The sequence below is a fragment of the Musca vetustissima genome, unplaced genomic scaffold, assembly GCF_032173495.1.
Source record: "Musca vetustissima isolate MV318-11 ecotype Yass unplaced genomic scaffold, APGP_CSIRO_Mvet_v1 utg2188, whole genome shotgun sequence".
NCBI lineage: Eukaryota > Metazoa > Arthropoda > Insecta > Diptera > Muscidae > Musca > Musca vetustissima.
The window spans coordinates 171,364-195,646 of NW_026879922.1; the positions used below are offsets into that span (position 1 = coordinate 171,364).

The following is a 24,283-nucleotide window of genomic DNA, read 5'->3' on the forward strand; positions in this document are numbered from 1 at the left end:
TTATTAGGAATTATTCGGAAGAAATAAATGTACATGTCATGAGTCTGAGACCAAACATCTTAAATATATATAAGGAACCATAAGAAAATAGGCCTGTAAATTAGTCTCTAAAAGCGAAAGAGAATTTTTTTAGAAAGGAGACGGGCGATAAATATATGATTTAAATCGGGCGATAAATATATGATTTGCCTCCTACAATTCCTACAAATGTGGGTGGTTAGGCTTATGTAGTCGATGATATCGCTACAAGCACCCAGTCTACGAGCAACAATGGATATCAGATTTGAGGTTCAGGGAACTCTGAACATGGGAGTAAGACTAACATAACCACGTTAAAATGACGGAGTAACGAAGAGACTGATAAGATGGTGGAGGCAGAAAGCGAGGATATTGCTAAGCTCATAAGAAAAAAAGGTGCACAAACGTGGGATCTGGGCAGAATTAACCAGTGAAACAAAGGTGAACACACCGTCTCGGAAGCGTCGAAGAGGATTAGGTATCCCAAAGATCAGACGATTGTCAAATTTGCAACTAAGAAAGAGAGCACCACGTCTGCTGATATAAGGAGAAAGCTGAGCCAATCCAAAGTCAAGGAAAACTGACTGAAGGCGGGTATGCTGCCTCTAATATCAATAAGATGGGTGATGTTTCAGAATCTTCCGTAAATAACGGGTATCCCAAATGGGCTGTTGATGCCCAGAATGAAAAGTAGACCTTGCCTCCACTTACTCGGAAGCTGTGAAAATAATCCGGAAGGGCAGACGCATGCAAAACCCGCAAACTAACAGAAAGTTGTCCCGTCGGCGGATATAAAGAGATGAGCCAAAAGAGACAGCTACGAAAATCTACGGACTTAGGACTGCTCCGTCTAGCATTGCTAAGCTCACGACAAGGACAAATACGCTATTTGAGGCACAAACCGGACGAACATATGTGAACAGCAAACTGATGGCCAGAAGGATAAGCCAGATCTTCCCTACCTGCGTCTGGTATTAGGGCGCTGCTTTTAAATCTCCCTTAAAGACCAGGAACCCCAAAGAGCTAAACACAATTTCCTAAAGAAACAGGGGGTAGCCACAAATGATTGGGAGATAAGAGATCTGCTATGCAGTGATCGACGAAATCACTAAACTAAAAACAGGTGATCTATGAGGGGGTGATGGATACGATGAATAATAAGCTCATGGAACACCTGCTGCGCGACATCGATCTGGACAATTGGAATTCTAATGCCAGAATTTGGGTCGTCAATGATCATAGACGCCTGGAGAAAACTAGAAAGAAGCCTTGCCTCCATAAACGCAGAATCAAGCCCATGTCGGACATTCACGGAAAGATACATTCCTCGACTACAAAAGGCAACGATCTTCGTCAAAGGTTGGGACAGCGAGTTCCTGACAGAACACTTGCTCGAGGTATTTGGACTGAGTTTTCCAAAAAAAATATTTGCCTTCAAATATTTCATTCGGATATATCCTCGATACGCCACCTGTGACGATTTTAGAAAACATTTCTTTAAGACTATTTTGACAGCTCATATATGAAGAACCCTTCCACATTTTAGGTATTTTGAATTTTCCAACCAAAGTGACTGTAATTTGGAATTCCGGGGTAGAGTAAAAACATATGCCATAGCCTCTATATTAGAAAGTACCCTATACATTCTCCGCACGGTCGCACCGAATTGGCTGTAATTAAAAATTGGAGGATTAAAAAAATTCTTCCCACGAATATTGTCCATGTTCTAATAATTTCCATATCAGGGTCTTAATTTTCGGTACCTTAACATTCCTAGACAAGTTTTCCATTCTGAGTGTATGTAAGATGGTATATAATTTTTTAGAATATAAACATCCTCCTAGAAGAACATTTGTAATTACATAGTCTCCATATAAAGGCCACGACTTTTTATTTATTTATATTTTTTTTTTTCAAAAAATTGCTGATCCGATTAACACGAGCATTATTTTGAGCTATTGCCAAATTGTGAGAAAAAGTTTAATTCCGGAAAAGGAGCTGGTGACTATTTTGAAGTATTATAATCGGATTTTTTTTTTAATTTAAGAATAGTTCCGTTCAGTGAAACTTGAATAATGCAACCGATTTATTTGGTGGGAACTAGGAACCATGTCAAAATTGTACTTTTTCCAATCCTGTTGTAATTCTTGTTTTAGGTCCTTTTTAAAGATGTTCCAAAATATTTTTTCTACGAAGGTCTTTTTAGGAGTAGACCAAAAATCCAGCTCACAAAATACTAGTAATTCTGATTTCTGGTTTTAGGACATAAGCTAAATCTCATATACGTATTATATCGAATGCTTATTTTCCTCCTTTTCCTCTCCTCCGTTTGCTACCAAATCCCCGCAAACGATCACAACCGCATTTCTGACGCACGTTTTTCAACTGACCGTTTAATGGCAATAATTTTATTACCATTTAAACACAATTTCCTTGTTAGACAGGCTGTCTATAGGCCTGTTTACCTCCAATTCCGACAAGAATAAAATCTCTAAACGATCGATAGCCTAAGGTGTGATACAACATGGCCTGAAGTGTTGGAATTGTTTTGTCTTTGGCGGCGATGGTGGTTCTATTAACGATGCATAATAATTCTGATGCTTCAAAGGCAGAGCATAATAAAAAGCAATAATGTACATTTAATAACAACAACGAGGGCAATTAACGTAACAACAAATTCAATTAAGAACGGCAACAAGTGCCGCGGACAGCTGTTAGATCCATAGAACGGGGCAACAATGTAAACCGATTTTTAATAGCCAAACAAAAGTGCGTAAATGATTTGAGAATAAAACGGGCAGCTATTAAATTTAAATCTATCTGGTCTTAAAAGCTGCCGAACGTGATATACAAAATGGGTAGTAATAAAAATCGTACATTTTAGATTTGATTGAAGAATAATTATTCATAAATCGGGTTCTTTTTATTTTCTAAATATCGAATTTCTAATCATAAATCGAATTGCTGATCATACGCTGGGGTCAAATGGAGGTATTAAATTATTTTTATCCTCCAATATAAAATTGGAGGTTGTATTAATTTTGTTTTTCTATTTGTAGACATTCAGGATCGGTCAGATTAAGCTCTATTTTTGAAAATGTGGTTACGTATTTCAAATACTCTTAGAATATGGAAACGATATAGACACATGGATTTACGCATGTCCGTCTGTCCGTACGTCCGTCTGTCCGTACGTCCGTCTGTCCGTCCATGTATTTTTGTGAACAAAGTACAGGTCGCATTTATGATCCGATTTGGATGAAATTTGGCATAGGTCACTTATTTGGCCCAAGGACGAACCCTATTGAAATTGGGAAATATCGGTTCAGATTTAGCTCCCATATATATTTTCGTCCGATTTAAGGTAAATGGTGCACCGAAGTCCCTATATATCTTTCGATTTGCACGAAATTTGGCAGAGCGTTCTGTATAAAGTGCAGAATGATTTGTGCTGAGTTTGGTGAGAATCGGTTCAGATTTAGATATAGCTCCCATATATAGTTTCGTCCGATTTTATGTAAATGGTACACCAAAGTCCCTATATATCTTTCGATTTGCACGAAATTTGGCACAGCGTAATGAATGAAGTATAGAATGATGTGTGCTAAGTTTCATAAAAATCGGTTCAGATTTAGATATAGCTCCCATATATAGTTTCGTCCGATTTTATGTAAATGGTACACCAAAGTCCCTATATATCTTTCGATTTGCATGAAATTTGGCAGAGCGTTCTGTATAAAGTGCAGAATGATTTGTGCTGAGTTTGGTGAGAATCGGTTCAGATTTAGATATAGCTCCCATATATATTTTCGTCCGGTTTGCACGAAATATGGCACAGCGTAATGAATTAGGCCTAGAATGGTGTGTGTTTAATTTCCTGAAATCGTTGAAATCGGTTCAGGTTTAGATATAGCTTCTTTATCTGACCAAATGAAAGAAATTAGTATAGGTTGCAGAATGACATGTTTATGGATTCAATTTCATTTTGCTGGTCCTATAAAAATGCGACGTCTGTTAGGATTCATCTGTTGAATATACCCAAAGTGGTGAAGGGTATCATATAGTCGGCTCCGTTCGACTTTACTACTTTCCTTACTGGTTTTCCATGTTTTTATTTATCACCTTTGAATCCCCCACCTAATTTTGGCATATTGTTGATCAGGCCGCAGTTCCCAACGGATGTGAATTGACAAGTAAAGTCTTCAGGGGAAATGTATTTTGCAGGAAGTACTCTCATTTTCGAATAGCATTTCGGCTTTTATTTTCCGTTTTCATAAGAAATTTTATCGAAAGACGTCTATTTTATAGGATTGGTCCTATTAAAAGCTTCCGCTTCATTTTAAATATTTTTAGATACATTTTCCAAACAATATTGTTGTCCTATGGGATTTCGGGTTTTCAGACGATAGAATACCTCTGGTCCATGTTTTCATATCATGATATTTTGAAGGTTTTAACAGCATTTTCCCACTGAAAGTGCCATAATTTTGTATTTCGGATTCTCCGAGTGTAAACGTCCTTCGGGAACATTTTAGATATTGTCTATATAGGTCCACTTTTCGATAAAGAGATAGAGCTTTAAAATTTTGCTTCTACTATGATGTTTTGCATTGGGATATATCGACACGCTTTGTTGTAGCTCCCATATAAATGTTCCACCCCGATTTCGATATTTTGAAGGTTTTAGCTACCCTTTTCCATGCAGCAGTTTCTGCCTGAGTCAAGAGAGCATTCCAGCCGACATATGGCATGACACAATGTCGAGGAGGAGAATGCTGATGTAGTCAACAGAGGGCCGAATGTCCAAGCCTGAAAGTGTTAGCTGACAATCCTGTGCTTCTAAATCAGACTATCACTGAAAATAAATTAGTGAACAGTGGGTGATCTAAAGATAATTTTAATCGTTGCAGTCTACTCTGGCACTGCACATGATATGTAGACATGGCGCCCAACGTAATTAGCGAAAAGGAATTCACCTTGATCAGGAAACACATAAGGTCGTGAAGAAATGCGACGGAGATTATCCTCAAAAGGCCTCTGGGGAACTTTAGATGATAGTGTTCCTACATCGTATGCTGTGGCTGCATCCGTCAGGACCTCTTCCACGGTGACGGCAAAGGAAACCCAAGCCTATCAAAGCATGGGGCAAACACGAGATAATGTACCGACTAAATCCTGCTCAACGCCTGTGTCAATGAAGAGGATTAGATCGACGGTGAAACATCAACCAGCTTCGAGGAAACCTCTGGCGCATGATGCAGTAGTATCCATGAAGGATAATAGGAAGGTTGTCATTGGGAAGACAAAAGTCGGACCTATTGGAAAACCTTCACAGGAAACTTCAGGATCTGTCCAAAGGCTTCTTCCGTAGTTACCAAAAAATACAGTGGGAGAGACCGAAACCAAAATTTGACGGATGGTACCATATGACGAGAGAGTAGCCTTTATGGACAAGGCTGACCCTTTGGTCGCTACTCGACCTAATATCATGATCATGAACGCCTGTAATTTAATGGGATTTTTCTGTATAAAGGGTCAGGGAAATTGGCAGTACAAATAAGAATTTCGCAATTATTAAGGGAATAAATGAGATTCCTCGACACGGTTCCCCTTGTACCAAATTCAGAAGGTTGTCTAGAAGCAGAACGCCGGTCTTTATATTGGTAATTGATGCAATCTGAATACATTTACGAAGAACGGTGAACTGGTTGTCAAATATGCCACGGATAAAGTGGGAGAGAAATTCCTTAAGATGAAGAGAGACTGATTCAATTCCGCCTCCTTTTATTGCAAATGCAACAGAGTTTGAAGGTCATCATACTAGGGCTAAGGAGCTACTCCCCAAAATCTCAACCACCAACACGAGCATCGCCATGGTCCAGGAGCAATATCTTGTTAAGAATATGGTAACTGGGCTTAAGGGTAATACAGGTCATAATAGATCCCATACAATGGCTTCTAGTCAAATTATCCATCTTGAGAATCTGTAACTAAGCATTTGACAATTTACAATCGCATTGTCTCCATATAAAGGACAGACCTTCTTAAGAAATTTTGAATGCACACGACATGGTGAAGGTTATAACAAGTTCGGCACGGCCGAACATAACGTCGTTTCAACATCATTATTTTTTTTTAATATCAGTCTTCGAAACTTAACGACACTTTTACTGGCTCTACTCTAAATTTACTTACCACGATAATCATTGATGGCCACCACCAAGGTGAGAGTAGAACCCAATGGTACAATGCCACTAACAGGTGGTGCCCAGGGGCCACGACCATGCTGTATTTCCATCCAACAATCGACATTGTCACCTGCAAAGAATATCAAACCATTAATAAATACGGAAAAATACAAATAGCCCAGCCACAAGAGATTGAAAAATATGCCATAAACAATTTTCCAATTTTATGTTTTGCTTTCAATTAAATTTTTAATCTGTTTTTTTAAGGCACAACAAAAAAACATTTTAATTATTTTACAATGCGACATTAACATTTCCTTCCACTTTTTCTTCATCTCGACCAGAAATGTGATAGGTGGTCATGTTTATGGCACAAGCGCCACACGTCACATTTCGCAATCGCAGAAAGGAGCCATAGCCAGCCATCCATGACCATGAAGTGCAAATACGAAATTTGTTTCGTTGCCGTTGTTATATCCTACCTCTGAAATCCAATTGTATTACATCCAGATCAGCAATTACCATTGGTGGTTTCGATGCTGTTTTCTCATAGTCATTAAACCATTCACAACGTAAACGTTTCGCTTCATCCCAAACTTCCAACAGATCTTTGTCATATTGCACGACCACCTGCAAGAGAGAATGAATGGTTGGACCACAAAAGATGAAAAAAAGTAAGAAAAAATGAAAAGTAAACAAAAATGATGATTATAAACAGAAATTCACATGTAAACAATAAAATGAACACAGTTGTGGAACAATATACACAGAACATCAGCAGCAGCAACAACAACAACATTAAAAAATTGTATCAGCAACATGACCAGAAACAGAACACACGGACAGACAGACAGCAGTAGTAGCTGTGGAACTCTCAACTAACCACTGTCAGTTGTAACCGTAGATACTACTGCAGTAACCTCATCATGATTTTGCTCTGTTTGAATAGTGTTTAATGTATTGTTTTTTTCGGAATTAGTGATGGAATAGAGGGAATTTACGACGTTTTTGACATTTGTCGTGAATGATGAATTATGACAGAAATTTTGAAATTTCGCATAAACATTGTCATAAATTCTTTAATGTTGATATTGAAAATGGTAGATATCGATACATATTTTGAAGTAAACTCCAATTTTGGTATTCTGAAAAGTTTGGGCTCACAGACCTTAAATTCTGCACGATGGATATATACCGAATGACATGATGTCGTTTTTTAAGCACTGCCAAACGGCTCAGTAGCAAGATTTCCGAACTCTAGAAGTCTAGATTAGTCCCCTTCCCATCGCATATAAAGTGCCATCCAACGTACTGTGTGAACGAATGAAGCCAATGTTCAATGACATTTTTGGACCATACCAATGCGGCTTCAGGCGTGGAAAATCCACATAGACCAGATTTTCACTCTGCGTCAAATCATGGAAAAGACACACAAAAAACACATTGAGACATTCCACCTATTCGTCGACTACAAAGCCGCATTCGACAGCCCAATCCGTTCAGAGGTGTTTACAGCCATGTCTGCGTTCAGCATTCCTGCAAAAAAACGTCCTCGGTGCGGCCATAAACAAAACTAATAACATCAGCTTTGAAATCCGGAGAAGAATAGTGTTGTCAACAGTTGATCCTATGGTCTGAGTAAGCAATACAAAACCCTGTGAGCGGAGCAGTATAGTCGGACGGGCCGACCATATGATACCCTAACTTTTTGTAGATCTATGTTCTGAGATTGGGTAATATTTCACGATATTTGCACCCTTTTGACCTACAAGAGGTAAAAGAATATTACTAATATTCAGTACAGCCCTTCTAATTAATTGTCCAGATTGCGTTGTGATGTTCGGCTTTCAATTGTGGCCTATAGATCGACTCGAAAAAATGTTTTTGGTCCACATCTCTTTACGAAAGCACCTGTAAATATTTAAGTGGAACTCCCACATTTTTGTACATACGACAATATAATTGGTATCAATTTAAAGGTCAATCACTCCTCTGGATATTCCATCAACTTCTCGGATCTATGTCCTTCAGAGGTAAATATATACGCTATAGAAAATAACCTTATCAAAATATGCTTGTTTTGATAAGGCCCATAATTGGAGCGATCAGGAAAACCGACACACAATAGGGGTCTCCATTGGCCAGAACCCATCTTACATGCAAAATTTCCATAACTGTGTTTACAAATTATAATGGACAGACGGACGGCCACACATGTCTTGATCGACTTAGCTAATCGAGACATGACGATCGTTATACTTATAAACTATAAACTATAGTACCCTGACAACATAGTTGTGTAGGGTATAACAAGGCTTCCTCTCGCCAAACCAAATTCACACTCTACAAGACGCTGATACTATGCGTGCTGTTGTATGGATCTGTGGCAGATCTTGGTGTTTTTGTGAGAAAAATTCTCCGAAAGATGTATGGGCCGATCTGTTTCTTCGGTGAATTTCGCTGTCGAATGAATCATGAGTTATATCATCTATTCTCGGACATGGCTTAAAAGGCGAGCTAACTGATGGTTCTCGCAGAAGGGGAAGGCCACAAATTCGATGGAAAGATCCAACGGAAGACAACATTTCGGAACATTGTCTTTCAAATTGGAAATCTTTTTTAAGCTCGGCTTATGAAACAAATGTCCTATAATAAGCCAGCTAAGTAAGTAAGTGCGGCGGATGACCTCTCAATTACAAGTTGGAATCGATCGAAAAGGCCCAAATCTGAGTCGGTGTGTAGAACCGTCGTTAAATGCCAAACGTCGCCAGACTTCACTTATTATTGACCCTCGCATGCGCTCTCTATGCTCACGTGATGCTCTTGTGGGCGTTGGTCTACAGAGCAAAATTTTTGTAGATGTCGGAAAAATTGCTGTATTTTATATTTTCTATAAGCAGTATACCTTCAACCTCTACAGACAGAACACCTTCTGCAGACCTTCAAAAGTCTGAAGGTCTTTTACTGGTATCTTTTACCCATGTGTTCTGCTGAAAAAAAACTCAATCCAGATCCTTTATATACATAAGGTTTTTTATACATCTTCTACACATTGGACACATTCTATAGCTATCAATTTAAAGGTCAACTACTCCTCTTGGATATACTATCAACTTCTTCTATGTCCTTCAGGAGTAAATATCTAGAGACAGAAGACCTGGTATAGATCCTTGGAACTCTTACAGGCCTTTCAGCCATCGAAAAAAATAGTTCCATTAGAAATTATCTGGAAACAGAACACATTCGGTTACAAAACATATAGTATTTCATCGATACAATTTTTAACTAAAAAAATATATATAATAGTTGGAAAATTCTCATTATTAAGAAAAATATGAATTTATTTTGGAGAAGAAACTATCAATCTGTAAAACATCTCGATGAGATGATACGAAGTCAGTTAACATATTTTAAAATATTAGGAATTATAGAACAAACCATGAAATTTCAATATCTTAGCCTTACCATAGAGAATAAACGTAGATGCAAATATTGAAACCAAACTAAGCGATTCTTAGAAATAAATTTCGATCTAAAGTCTATCGATTATGGTATGTAGTCATAATTTAATCAATTTATATCGGTCTTCTATAGGCAGACGTCTTTATTCATGTCTGCTATAGTCGGAAGACATTCTATATTTCTGCAGATCATATAACGACTGAAGACCTTTTGCAGATAGAGGTCTCAACACAGGTATGCTTTTATAAACAGAGGGCCTTCTAGAGCTTTTCTGTTGACAAGAAATAATCGTCTACAGGACTTTATAAACGTATGAGATTCTGCAAAATATGACTTACTGAATTATAACCTGATACATATTTTACATTCGTTTCACATTTTTATACAATTTTCATTACTTTTCAAATAAGTCATTCCCTGCATCTTGCCACATTGTCCGATATCTATGCTACAACTATGATGATTACGATAATAATAATACCGATTCTGATGTGCATAAAAACCACATTTACAACATGTCTCATTTCCTGTAATTTCCTTGTTTCTCTCTCACTGTCTGTCTGGTCATCATAGTGATGCTTGTCGAATTTTGACCAAATGACCGACAGACATACATAGTATCCATCCAACTACCATCATCAGAAGCATCATAAAATGTACACTTCCACAATACAAATACACCACAAAACAGAGCACAGCGTAACAGTATTCATTCATTTCATTGATGGGAAAGATTCCGATGATGATGGTGGAGAGTAGTTTCCTCAAAGCAAAACCCCAAAAAATGAAATGCAAAAAAACGAAGACAACACCAAATATCTTGTCATGAAAAACTTTGTGGTGTTTTCTTTTTTTATGGCAAAGAGATGGACCGACGCGACGTACAGACAATGGCCAATGGAAGCCAGTGGAGTACAATTTATTACCAAACTGTTCATTTAATCAATAACAATACTCTCTGCAGTTTATTGATTTCTAAGGGCATCCTTTTGAACCCATGGAGGAACAACAACCACAAAACAATGACCGATTACAATCAGTGGTAATATCATTTAGTTTTAATTTTATGTTTCAATATTATTTCACTTAACTGATATTAACTGATTTGGAATGGGGGAAATTGTTTTTTATATGTTGTTTCTATATCCTAGGGGGGTTTTCTGGTTGGGGGATAGTGGTTTTATAAATATTTGGCGATTTTATTTGCTGAGAAATGTTTGCATATATTGAACAGCAGACCTTAAAATGTGAAAGTAAGTGGGTTCACAAGGGTAGATAAAATACTGTCTAAAGGTTTCCTATGGACTAAAGATCTTCTACAGAACACCAATAGATATGTAAAGAAAACAGACTATATTCTAGGCTTTTCTATAAATAGATAACCTTTAACACCGTCTTCTATAGACAGAAGCTGCAAATTCTTCCATTCACACAGAGAACCTTCTAAAGATCTACTGTATACATTGGATCTTATGTAGATCTTCTAAAAAGAAACACTTCAAAAGGCCTTCTAGAGAGAGGAGATATTCTAGGTAAGTTCTACAGACAGTGGACCTTCTATAGATTTCTTATAGAGAGAACATCATCTATAGGTATTCTGTAGACAAAATTCCTTACGTAGGTATTCAGTAGACGCAGTTCCTTTTATAGACCATCTAAGAACAGAGAACCTCATTCAGATATTCTACGTACAGAAAATCCTCTACAGGTCAGAGGTCCGTCTTCATCTAGAGATCATCATAAGACAGAAGACCTTCTACACATCATCTCTATAAAGATTATCTTCTATGCGTCTTCTATAGACAGAGGTTCCTCTACAGAAATTCTACAGCTATAAGACCATCTACAGGCCATCTTGAGACAAAAAACCTTTTACAAGTCTTCGGGAGAATATTCAGTATTACAGTCTCATAGTAAGAGATCATCTCTGTAAAGATTATCTTATATGGGTCCTCTATAGGCAAAGGCCCATTTATTGAAATTCTATAGCAATAATACTTTCTACAGGCCATCTTGAGACAAAAACCCTTTTACAAGTCTTCGGGAGAATATCCAGTATTATAGTCACATAGTGAGAGATGGCATTATTGATAGAGTTTTTACAGATGTCCAAGACAAACGATTTTCTACAGTTCTTCTAGAAATAGACAGCCTTCTACGGGTCTTGTATAGGCAGAGGGTTCTTAGCAGTCCCTCTACCCACTTTTATTGGCATTCCATAGCTAGAAGTCCTTTGCAGGTTTTCTGGAGGTAGAAGGCCTTAAGCATATCTTCTATGCACTACTAATGGTCTTCTAGATAAAAAATAACTTCAGCCAAGACTTATATAGTCAGAGTACTTTCTAGAGGTATTCAATAGACAAAGGATCTTCTAAAGGCATTCTAGAAACGGAATACCTTCTACAGGTCTTCCGTAGATAGATAACTTTCTTCTAGAGGTACCCAATAGACAAAATATGTTCTACAGGTATTTTGAAGACAGAATAATTCTATAGCCCCCTTTAGACTCAGACCCTTATACTGGCATTCATTGGCTAGAATTCATTCAAAAGGTCTTCTATAGACAGAATACCTCTCACATGACATAAGAACACTGGGGACATTTCATAGGTTTCCTCTACAGGTCTTCTATTGACAGACCGCTTCCTGCAGGATACCTGTAGACAATATCGCTTTTATAAAGGCAAGACATGCTACAAGTCTTCTGCAGAAAGAAAACCTTCTGCAGACTTTCGATAGTTTGAGGGCATATTAACTTCAACTGGCCTTCTGGCTCTTATATGGATAGAAGACCAATATGTGGCATTCTACAGATCTTCCGAAGGCAGAAGATCTTCCGCATCAAAAGATTTTGGGATGGTCCTCCTGAGGAAATTTTTCGGGAATTATTGAAAATATTTTCTAAAGATAGAGATTTTTTTACAGGTCTCCTGTAGATAGAATACGTTCCGCAGGAGGAACTTCCTCTATAGGAAGTACCAACTATAGATAATTTAATAAGATAATCTATAAATAATCTAAAACTATATTTTTTCCAGTCTTCCATACAATTTAGATCCTCTATAGGGCTTTTTATACCCTCCACCATAAGGTAGATCAGATAAATTCTGGATATAAATCGAAATATTTAATGTAGAGGTTTGAAAGTTTGAATAGGGGGATATCGTTTTATGTTTTGGTATAGCTACCCCATTTAAAGTTCCCTTCTAATTTTCGATATTTAGAATGTCCGAACCTAATTTTCAAATAGGATAAATTGTCGACACTGGTTCATATATTTACACAGCGCCTATATAAAGGTCGCGGTCTCATTATTTGGAGTTCCAAGTTTTTGGAGGATAAAAAAACTTTTTTTTTTTAATTTGGACTGTATAGGTAAGGATAATTTTCGTTATTGTGACATTCCGAATTATTGGAGGTTGAAAAACATCCTTGCCGAACATTTTCGATGTAGGTACATATTTTGACAGAGGCCTCTATAGCTGAATTAGCCGCATTTCTTCAGCGATGTGACTGCAATTTGGCATTGCTGATTCCTGAAGGGTGGAAAAGATCTTTGTAGGACATTTTCGCTGTGGCTTCCTATATTGATACAGCTCCTATTATATCTGTACGAAGCTATATTCAGTAGCAGCTGTAATTTGGCATTTCGCAGTACCAGTAGTAATTTGACATTATTACAGACGATTTTTTGTACCGATCCATTTTTTATATAACTTCCATAAATACGCCCCGCCTCATGTTAGGCTCGTAACGAAGGGTATAAAAAGTTCGGCCTGATCAAATAATAATAACTTTTCACCTAGTTAATATATTGCTGATAATCTGTTCCATTTCTGTGTTGCTATTTTATTGACCACTACTGTTTTTTTTTCACTACATACAGAAATAAATCTCTGCAAAATTTTCTTTCAACTTACCGTATTTTCATAAAATTGTCCATTTAAATCTGGTTTTGTACCACATCTCGAATACGATATCCTAAATGAGAAGAATGTTTTACCCGTCGATGGAGGTACATAAACGCAACGTGGATCACTGTGTTGACCTATAAACACGTTCGTACAAATAGAAGAAGAAGAAGATAAATACAATAAAGTTGTTTTAAAGAAACTGCAGACAAGCTCTACTTACCCTTTGAACTAACAATACCCTCAAATGGATGTGAAAATGTTAAATGAACATCCATGTGATCCTTACCGCACATCACTTCTAATGAGACTATGTTTGGCATACCTTCCGGCCTCTCCATGGGCCACAATTCATTACCAGCTAAGACTAAACTAAACTGTAAAGAGATGAACGAAAAATACATACATACAAATTATTAACAAAAGAATACAAACATGTGCAACAACATATGTATTTAGTTATGTGTGAAGTTAGAAGACAATGGAAAATCAGAGAAAAATTTGTTTGGAAAAGGCTGTAGCATTTCCACAGAACAAGATGAACAGAATTGAAACAACGAAACGTAACGTAACAAATTGTAAAGTGTATTCATATTTTCTCAGGCAAAATATTTAAACATTCATTATTGCAGTGGAATTTTAATTAGAATGAAAATGTTTCCTTGGCAATGGGGAGAACGAATAGAAAGGAAGGTACCCATGGCGGTGCTCACAATATATGAATATGAATTCGTTATAAGAATTTTTCAGTTTGCAAAAAGGGAAATAACACTTTTGTAAGTGTGTGTAAAATGCAAAAGAGACTAAAAAATATTTCAAAAACCCATTTCAAGAAAAAAATTAAATTCACCTTGGTTCGGTCATCGATTTTGAAGCCAGTATAGTTCTTACTACTGCCGGGAAGCACTTCTTACCATTTTATAGATTCTCAGCAGGTATTTTCTCAGATTTTATAGATAGATGGAAGACCTTATAATGATTTCTTAGTCCCTTTTCAGGTCTTTTGTAGGCGCTCTATGGTCAAAAATCGATGTTCATTCCATTAAAATTAAATTAAAGTCGATTTGAAATATTTTTTTAACCATTTCTTAACTACACTGTACAGGGTTGCCCATATTCGACGGACCCATCTGGCAACGCCATAACTTTTGGCAGATATGTCACATCGCTTAATGACATACCGCGTTTGGAGCGTCAGTCCAAGCAGATTTTTACCATGAACCAATACACGCCACGCGAGCGCTCTGAAATAGTTGAAACTTACATTCAACAGAAGTAGTCAATTGTGAAAACTCAACGTGCTTTTAAAACATTAGAAAATGTGAGAAGTGCGCCTTCTAAGAACACCATTAAGCGTTTATACGAAAAATTTTCGACTGGTAAGGCTCTTTCTAATACGAAGAGGCCATATAAAAGTCGACCAAGGCGATCGGCCGAGAATATCGCTGCCGTACGAGCCAGTGTTGAGAGGTCCCCAAGAACATCCAGAAACGCCGTTCTCAGCAGTTGGGTATGGCTCGGTCCACTTTACAACGGATTATTCGCATTGATTTGCATTTGTTCCCGTACAAAATTCAATTGACGCAAAGAATGTTGCCTGCGGACAAGCCTCTTCGATTAGAATGGGCCCAAAGAGTCATCGAAATGACCGAAGATGACGAGCAATTTTGGAACAAAATTATCATGTCCGATGAAGCCCATTTCACATTGAATGGGACCGTTAATAAGCATAATTGCCATTTTTTCGCCACAGAAAATCCTCAGGAGATTCAAGAAGTGCCTCTTCATGACGAAAAAGTCACAGTTTGGTGCGGCGAAAACGGTCATTGGGCCGTTTTTCTTCCAAAATGAAAATGGCCATGCTGTTACCATCAATCAGGAGTGTTATCGCGACATGATGACCAATTTTGTGATGCCAATTATTCGTCGAAAGCATATGAGGCAGTTCTGGTTTCAACAAGACGGCGCTCCACCGCACACAATTCGCATAACAATCGATTTTCTGAAGAATTTGTTTCCGGGCCGTTTGATGTCGAAAAGTGGTGATTTGGACTGGCCACCGCGTTCGCCCGATTTGACGCCGCCTGGCTTTTTCTTGTGGGGATATTTGAAGTCAAAGGTTTACGTTAACAAGCCAAGGTCCGTAGAAGAGTTCAACGACAACATTCGTCAAGAAATATCCACTATTCCGGCCGAAATGTACGTCATCAAAGCCAGAGGCGGCCATTTGAGAGATATCATATTCAAAAATTGATGTAAACAAATCTACTTGGAACAAATTAAATGATTAACATTGCCAACCGGCAAATTTTTATTTTTTTCTTTGATTAGAAAAAAACATGGGTCCGTCGAATATGGGCAACCCTGTATATGAGACTTTTTACAGGTATTCTAAAGATGACAGGACTTTAACAGCTTCGTCGTTATTTTGTTTTCCATTCTTTCAAAAAATCTAATCAGTCACTAGACACCATTAATTTTCCATGAATCTAATTTTTGTTGCCTTGGTTGTGAAGTCTATGGCAGCCAAAAATGCCGTGACGGAGTGGCACGGCAATCGATTAGCACCCTTACTTCTGAACTATTTTCATAAAGGAATGTCCGCATAAATTTCCAATAACATAAAAAATTACATGATTTTTTTTTTGTTAGAAAAACTAGTATACGCACGGAGAACCGGATATACAAAATTACATCCACAAAAGAATATGGGACTTGGGCCAGACATCTGCTAGAAAGCCATTTGTAGTACGAAAACCCGAAATGCCAACATCCAGCCACTTGAGTTAGAAACTACGGCTAAGATCTCCAAAATACTGAAAATAGGGCGGCACCCTTATGTACCCTATGTAAGAACCTGAACAATGGAAAATTTCGTTGAGGAGATCATACCGAACTAACATCTACATACCCCAATGGAAAGTGTGGCTAGAATATTCAATACAACGAAAATGGGACGGTAGATTCAGAAAATTTTCCTCTGAACTTAATATTCCAAATTGAAACAGCTTCGAGATAATGAGAATATGGCTAATCCTGAGAAAGGAACAGGATATATTTTGGATTCCATATCAAATCATGGACCTACAAGGTTTGCTTGGGCAGTTTAAGAAGAATAGGGTAACATTACCATATGCCGGACAGATATTATCAACTATGACCTCATGCCCTCGGAAATAACCAAATTTTAATATCACATATCTTCTTTTGCATTTTATCAAACATTTTGTGTGTGAATAGAATGAAAAGGGAACACTTTAATAAAACTTTGTTAAAATTGTTAAACAAATACCATACACATATAACAACCACTTGTTATATAGGTGGTATTTTGTTTGTTTTTCACTTCTTCTTCTGAGATTTTTTAAATTGGCTTCACAAAAATCAGAAAAGAACAAGAAGTGAATGTATATTTCGCTTACTGCTGCTGATGTATTTAATAAATATTTGCAAAGAGAATTATTCGCATATATGCAAACGCATTGTAAAGCTTATGAGAAAGGAGGAATTTTTTTTTGGAATATGATTTTAAAAAATTAACATGTTTGAGATGAATATAAAATAATACAAGTGTGATGTTTGACTAAACGCCGAACATGAAAAATTTGCAGTTAATGAAAAAGTGAGATTTTTTTACAAAAATTATGAAAATTTCAACAGATATTTATAACACTTTGTTTTTTCGAATTGTTGTAATAAGAAAGAAAAACATTACCTTCTTTTTGAATCATTGAGAATGTAAATCGGTCTATAAAAGTATTTTAAAATTCGAATACGGACAGAAGACCTTTCGAAATGTCTTTGCATGTCTATAATAGACATACATGACTCCATATGGGTTCCCAAATGTTTTGTCTATATGAGGCTTTCTTAGGAAGCCTTCTGTCTGGAGATATCTTTCCCTTAGACAGAAGAACTTCTGAAACTCCTGTGCTGGCCTCCTATGTCTTTGTAGGGTTTTGTATTTTGTCTATATAAGGCTTAAAGGAGATCTTCTATCTGGAGATGACTTTAGAAAACTTCCATCGTCTTTAGGAGATCCTCGATCCTCAGAAGACCATGAGGCCCTCAGAATGCCACTTGTTTTTATAACACCTTCAAAAGATATTCGGTTTATAGATTATCTTATGATGATATTCTATTCACAAAATAAACATAGAGGAGCTTATTTCTGTAGAAGAGACTCAGAATCGTTTCTGTCTGCAAATAACCTTCAGGAGGTCTTCTGTTCACAAATAACCTCAGGAGGCAAGTCTATCTATAGGATTCATGTAAATATAAAAAGACATAAACGCTTCGGCAGGTCTTCTGTATAAGGGAAAATCATATTCAGACAGAAAACCTCCTGAAACTCCTATGAAGATATCCAATAGACAGACATCCCACCCGATGGATGCCCATGTGTTATGTTTATATAAGACTTCAATAGCCCTTCAGTCTGAAGCTCTTATGCTGGCATCATATGACTTTTGAAGGTTTTCAAAGTGTTTTGTCTATAAAACGGCTTTAGAGGTTTGTCTTTTGAAGATCCTCTGTCTGTAAAAGCTGTTATGGGCACAGAAAACCTTAAGATCACCTATAGACTAATATGCTGCCGAAGGTTTCCAATGTGTTTTGTTTATATGAGGCTCTAGGAGGTCTTCTGTCTGGAGATGACTTCACCTTTCGTACATGGATGGTTCACATCATGTACTTTGTCTTAAGATGGCTTTCAGACTTCTGCCGATATACGGGTTTAAGATGTCTTCTTTCTGTAAAGGATTTGCAGACTATCCTCTTTCTAATTACGGCCTTCTCTTGGTCGTATATTGGTGTACGGATCCTTATGGTATTGTGCCTATATTAAGCACTTCACAATGTTAGTTTGTCTATTGATGTTTTTTAGATTACTCTCGATATGAGAGAGAAGGTCATTCTCTAAATAACATTCGGAATATCCTCTGTCGACTGAAAGCTTCTAATGTCTGTATACGAATCCATCACATAGGTACCATGATTTCAAAATAGGGACGGTTATGATCAAGAATGTATATTTAACAGGTAAAAAGTGCCCGTCGGTGTTGCCGACAGATATATACCATCAGCCTATGATTTGCGGAATTGCCCACATGTTCTATTAATTTGATTGGGATGTAACAAGGAGAGTGGAATAATGGTTCTGATCTTCGGGCTTGATATAGGTTTAGTAAAAGTACAACATTTCGCCAGGTTTAGAATAAATCGGATATTCAATACCCTAGATATTGGATTAATAAATTAAAAAAAAACAATCACACTGTGGGAAGGTACCAGAAGGAGTAGACCGGTGGGTCCCATCATTCAACAATATACAGTCATGGTTATAATATTAGGTTGTGTGCAGTTCAAATCTGATAGTCCCTTCGCCTAATAATATAAAATTAATTTTCAGCCATATTTTGACTATTTTGAGGGACAAATATCAAAAACTGAGGACCCACGGATCCCACCTTGGAACTTGATTTATGTTAGGTATACATATTACGATGTTCAAAGTGTCGATAAAAAAGGATGCAGAACGATTGTTCGTTTCATACAAATGTGTATGTTTTCAAAATATTGAACTTTTATGAGACAGGCACTAGAAGGAGTGAGCAACCATCGTTATAATATTAGGTTGTGCAAAGTTTAGTTAAAATCAGATAGTTCGTTCGCGTGATATAATAAAATTAATTTTCAGCCAAATTTTGACCATTTTTTGGAGAAGGAGGGAACCGACTGGTCCCATCTTCGGACATAATCTAGGTAAGGTAAACATATTACGATGCATAAAGTTTCGATGAAAACTGATATGCCGTTCCGCTTGCCATTCTGGATTCCCATTGGCTAGAAAATTTTCTTATTAAACATTTTCCATGTTTTGAGGGTAGGTCCCAATATTCCGTATTTTTGGGACTTTGGACAAGTTTTTAACCGAATTGGCTTTAATTTGATATTCTGAAACTCAGATCTTCTTATAAAAATTTTTAAATATTGATCCACGTTTTGAAGGTTTTAGATGAATTTTCCCATCGAAGAATTGTAATATGATTTTGGAGCCTGGCATAAATCAGGTGCAGAAAATGATAAAAACAAATCCTAGTTTTGTCATAGTCTATTAATAATAATCCCACTCCATTGCTGGTGTTTTGAGAGTTTTTTTTCTGCATTCTCAAGCTGAGGTGGGTATAATTTGATAACTCGGGTACTACGAGTATAAAGGTCACACTTTTAAATCGAAGTGGTTGTAGTTAGGGATTTTGGGTTCTACGAGGGTGATCGATGTTTTGACACAGCCCCCAAATAAATGTAACGTCCATTGCAGGTGCTTTGAAGGATTTAGCTGCATTTCAAGACAGAATTTGAATGTAATTTGGCTTTTCAGGTTGTGGGAGGTTGTCATACATCGATTGCAGTTTCTAAGATGGTGAGAATCATTTTTCAAAAATTTTTTCATATAAGTCGAAGTTTCGACTTAGCATGTGTGGGCCAGATCATCCAGCATGCATAAATACAGCTGGATGGCCCGGCCCATTGCTTTCAGACATTTAATGCATTTTCATTGCATTTTTTAAATTCACAAAATGTCACAAAAAATTGTATTAAAAAACTCACAATAAATTAAAACAATATGTTGCTGACAATATAAAAAAAATAAAACTGCAACCACATTCATAAACTAGATTTTAGCATATGCCAAATAAACACATACTTATCTGCTAAAAAATAAACCAACCAAACCATTATTGTGACCTAAATTTAAAAACACAGAAAGAGAATAGCAAAAAAACCAAACAAAAACCTAATAATTGTATAAATCTCCAAACTAATTTAACCTCATCCGGTTGGTGTGGTATGGCAACAACAGAATCGATAATAGCATCAAACAATTTGTTGAATAATATATATGGAAATATACAAATGTATGTATATACATATGTACATTTGTTCACAGCACCACACAGAGAGCATAACAAAGCAGCAATTTGACCCGAACCAAATGACCAAACGATTTCATGATAATTGAGTTCTTCTATCCTTTCTAATGCTATACTATAACAACAACAACACCAATAACAAGAACAACACCAGTTCCAACAATAGCGACAATCCGACCATTAACTTCCGGATTAGCCAACAGCAGCCGCAACCTTTAACCACAGACCAGATGTTTTGTATTTCCACACACACACACACACCTCTCTTTTTCACATCCCCTCTTTTCTGGTTCTTTCACTTCGATTATTCAGTTATTGGACTTTTTTGGCCTTTGGCGTTATTTTATGGAAATTTCAAAATTCCATTCCATGTGAATAGAAAAAAAATAAATTCCAAAAAAACTATAAATAAAATTTAATAAAAAAGAGACATAAAGAAGGAGAGAGAGAGAAAAAAACTAAACATCCAACTTGAACAAAGTGTTGACAGGAAATTCTGGTTATCTTCGATGGCCAACGACAATCACATCCCAAATGGCCCCACATGGATTCCGACTCAGCCAGTCAGGGGCGAGCGAGTGCATTTGATGTGATTTTCCTTTCCAACGGTTTTTTTGCTTTCCTTTTTTTATGTGTCGTCGTTGTTTTGTTCGTTTTTTCTCTGTTTCTAGCCATCCAGCTATGTGATTTGCAATTTGCTTATGCTGCAAATAAAAGTGGTTATGACCAACCGTTAGTGACAGGCTGTCGTAGCATTTCACCACCCTCTCCAACCACCCACCTCCTTCTCGCTCACTCTCTTAGTTGATTTGTCACATTCATCTCACGGCTTTATCGCATCCCATTTTTGTTTTGCGTAAGTCCAAGATCAAAGTGGTAGTTTGTTGGTCTGTCGGTCGGTCGCTTAAAGTAAAAGTAGTTGCTGCAATCACAACATCCTCCTCCACCTCCTTCTTCGTTGCATCTGAGAAAAAAAGCCTTTAGACTAGATGCGTTTCGCATGGATGCTATTACATTATCGAAGACAAAAGGAATTTTTATTAGAGGAAATACGGAGTGACTAAGATATTGATTCAATTTTCATAAATTGCTTTGCATTTATTGATGAAGTGATTTTTTGAATTTTTCAAAATGGACTCCGGAGGATTTATGCTGTAAAGATTAGAGAAATATACTATAAATATGATTAGCACCCAGATGAAACGGAAGATGCTAGAATTATATAGTGCGGGCGTTTTTGACCCGCCAAATATTGACCGATCGGCTATTCCATGGTCAGATCCCTTTCTCTGTATAAAATTTCGTTGTGTTCGGGTCATAATTTTATCCTCTAAAGCATTCAGAAAAAAAACAGACAAAAATAAAATATTTGACCCATATCATCTCCTAAATATTAACCGATGGAACTATATATGGGAGCTATATCTATATCTGAACCGATTTCAACAAAACTTCGCATACATAAATTTGCACCTAATATAGTACGCTGTGCAAAATTTTGTGTCAATCAGACCAATATTGACAGTATGGTCCTCCACTTAGATAAAATCGGATGAAACTATATATGGGAGCTATACAAAATCTGAACCGATTTCAACAAAACTTCGCATACATCAATCTGGGCCTAATCCAAAAATCTTGCAAAATTTTGTCTAAATCGGACCAATATTGGAAGTTTTGTGCACGATTTACATAAAATCGGACGAAACTATATATGGGAGCTATATCTAAATCTGAACCGACTTTTTTTCCAATTTTAATAGGGTTCGTCCTTGGGCCAAATAAGTGATGATATGTACCAAATTTCATCAAAATCAGATCATAAATGCGATGTGTACTTTGTTCACACAAATACATAGACGGACGGACAGACGGACATGCATAAATCGACTCAGAAAGTGATTCTATGCATATTCTCAAAAGGAACCATGGGTCTATCTCGATTCCTTTTGCCTGTTACAAACATATGCACAATGACATAATACCCTGTACGACATTGTGGTGAAGGGTATGCAAATTCTACAAAGATTGTTTTCTTTGCCAGGAATCTGACATCTGTCATTTATAGCCACTTCGATGAGAAATTTCTTTCAGAGGGGCGCTATCCTTATGTGGGGCTATAGAGATCAAAACTTGAATCTATATTGATCATTTTCAGTATATATCTATCATTATTACAGGCCTTTCGTAGCAAAATGCGGATAAAACCTTCAAAATATTTTCTATATTTTCTTTATATGGGTGGGTAGCGTTATATGGGACCTATACCAAAATTTAAACAGATATTGATAAGTTCTGGTAGGTAGATTCGACACCCCATGAGAACCTGAAAAATCAAATTAGAGCTAATTCGGTAGACAAATGTGCCCAAACCTCCCAAAACATAAAATAGTGGCGGATATCAAACTTGGGCCAAAAATGATAATTTTTGTCCCCAAAATATAGAAAATTGGTATGTAGTGTTATAAAAGGAAATGTTTAAAAACAACCAGTGAGCGGAGCAGTATAGTCGGACGGGGCCGATCATACGATACCCTACACAAATACCACGGAACTCAAATGTTCTGCGGATGTTTATAACGAGCCTTTGCAATATTTTGTGATATTTGCACCCTTTTGCCCGATTAGACGTAAACAGCACCTCTTCCTCAGACTGACATATTTTCCGAATATTACGAGTATTCAGTACATATATTGTCCAGAAACCCTTCACCATGGGTTGTGTTGTGATGTTCGGCTTTCATTTGTGTCCATTTTGACTCGAAAATAACACAAAAAATTAAGTTTTCGGCCCACTTCATTCCAAAATTATTATCTGATCATCACCGAAAATTATAGGCGTTGTCCTTGACCATAATTGGAACCTCATGGAACATTTCAAAGCGATCTGCGCTATAGTTCAGCTCTCTAGAGTGATAATGGGTTACTAAATAATATATATAATAATATATATTAATTTAAAGGTCAACCACTCCTCTTGGATATAATATCAATAATATCATCTCTGGTCTATGTGCTTCAGGGGTAAATATATACGATATAGAAGAGAAATTTTGTCATTTTTCACACAAAAGTCAGCGTCCATTTGACACGCTAAATATTGACCAATCTTTATCAAAACAGGCATGCTTATTCTTTAGCACGATCCCTTTCTCCATGTAAAATTTCGGGCCATAATTGCGGCCTCTGGAGCGACCAGAAAAACGAACAAAAATTAAGTATTTGGTCCATTTCATCCCCTAAAAAGAACCCGATCTTTACTAATAACAATAGTGGTCTTCATTGGCCAGAACCCATCCTACATGCAAAATTTCGTGAAGATTGATCCATAACTGTATCCTGTATCGTGTTTACAAATTATAATGGACAAACGGACGGACGGACACACATATCTAGATCGACTCTTCATTGATCCATAACTGTATCCTGTATCGTGTTTACAAATTATAATGGACAAACGGACGGACGGACACACAAATCTAGATCGACTCATCTAGTAGAGATATGACGATCGGTATACTTAAAGGTGGGTCTAGGACCAATATTTCGCGGCGTTACAAATTTTTGGGGCTGCACAAAGCTACAATACCCTGACATTATAGTTGTGTAGGGTATAATTATAAGTTATTACGGAAGCCCCCATATGTCAACTTATTTCGGTGGTTAGAATTATCGAAATTTGGTTGTACATTAACCAAGAATTTAAATGTTAAATTCCAAGGTATAAATGATTGTTTACAGTCCAAAATGTCAGACAGAGAACATTTAA

The 24,283-nt window shown here is 36.9% G+C and overlaps 1 protein-coding gene across 1 annotated transcript in view; it reads right to left on the reverse strand.

Moving 5' to 3' along the window:
- LOC133325139 (uncharacterized) overlaps window positions 1-24,283 on the reverse strand; it is an 84,774-nt gene that overhangs the window by 1,523 nt on the left and 58,968 nt on the right. Inside the window, exons 3-6 of the mRNA XM_061533963.1 lie at window positions 13,803-13,956; window positions 13,589-13,716; window positions 6,689-6,836; window positions 6,214-6,336 (exon numbers count right to left, since the gene is read on the reverse strand). Of these exons, the coding sequence (XP_061389947.1) occupies window positions 6,214-6,336; window positions 6,689-6,836; window positions 13,589-13,716; window positions 13,803-13,956 (553 nt within the window). The remainder of the gene's footprint in view (window positions 1-6,213; window positions 6,337-6,688; window positions 6,837-13,588; window positions 13,717-13,802; window positions 13,957-24,283) is intronic.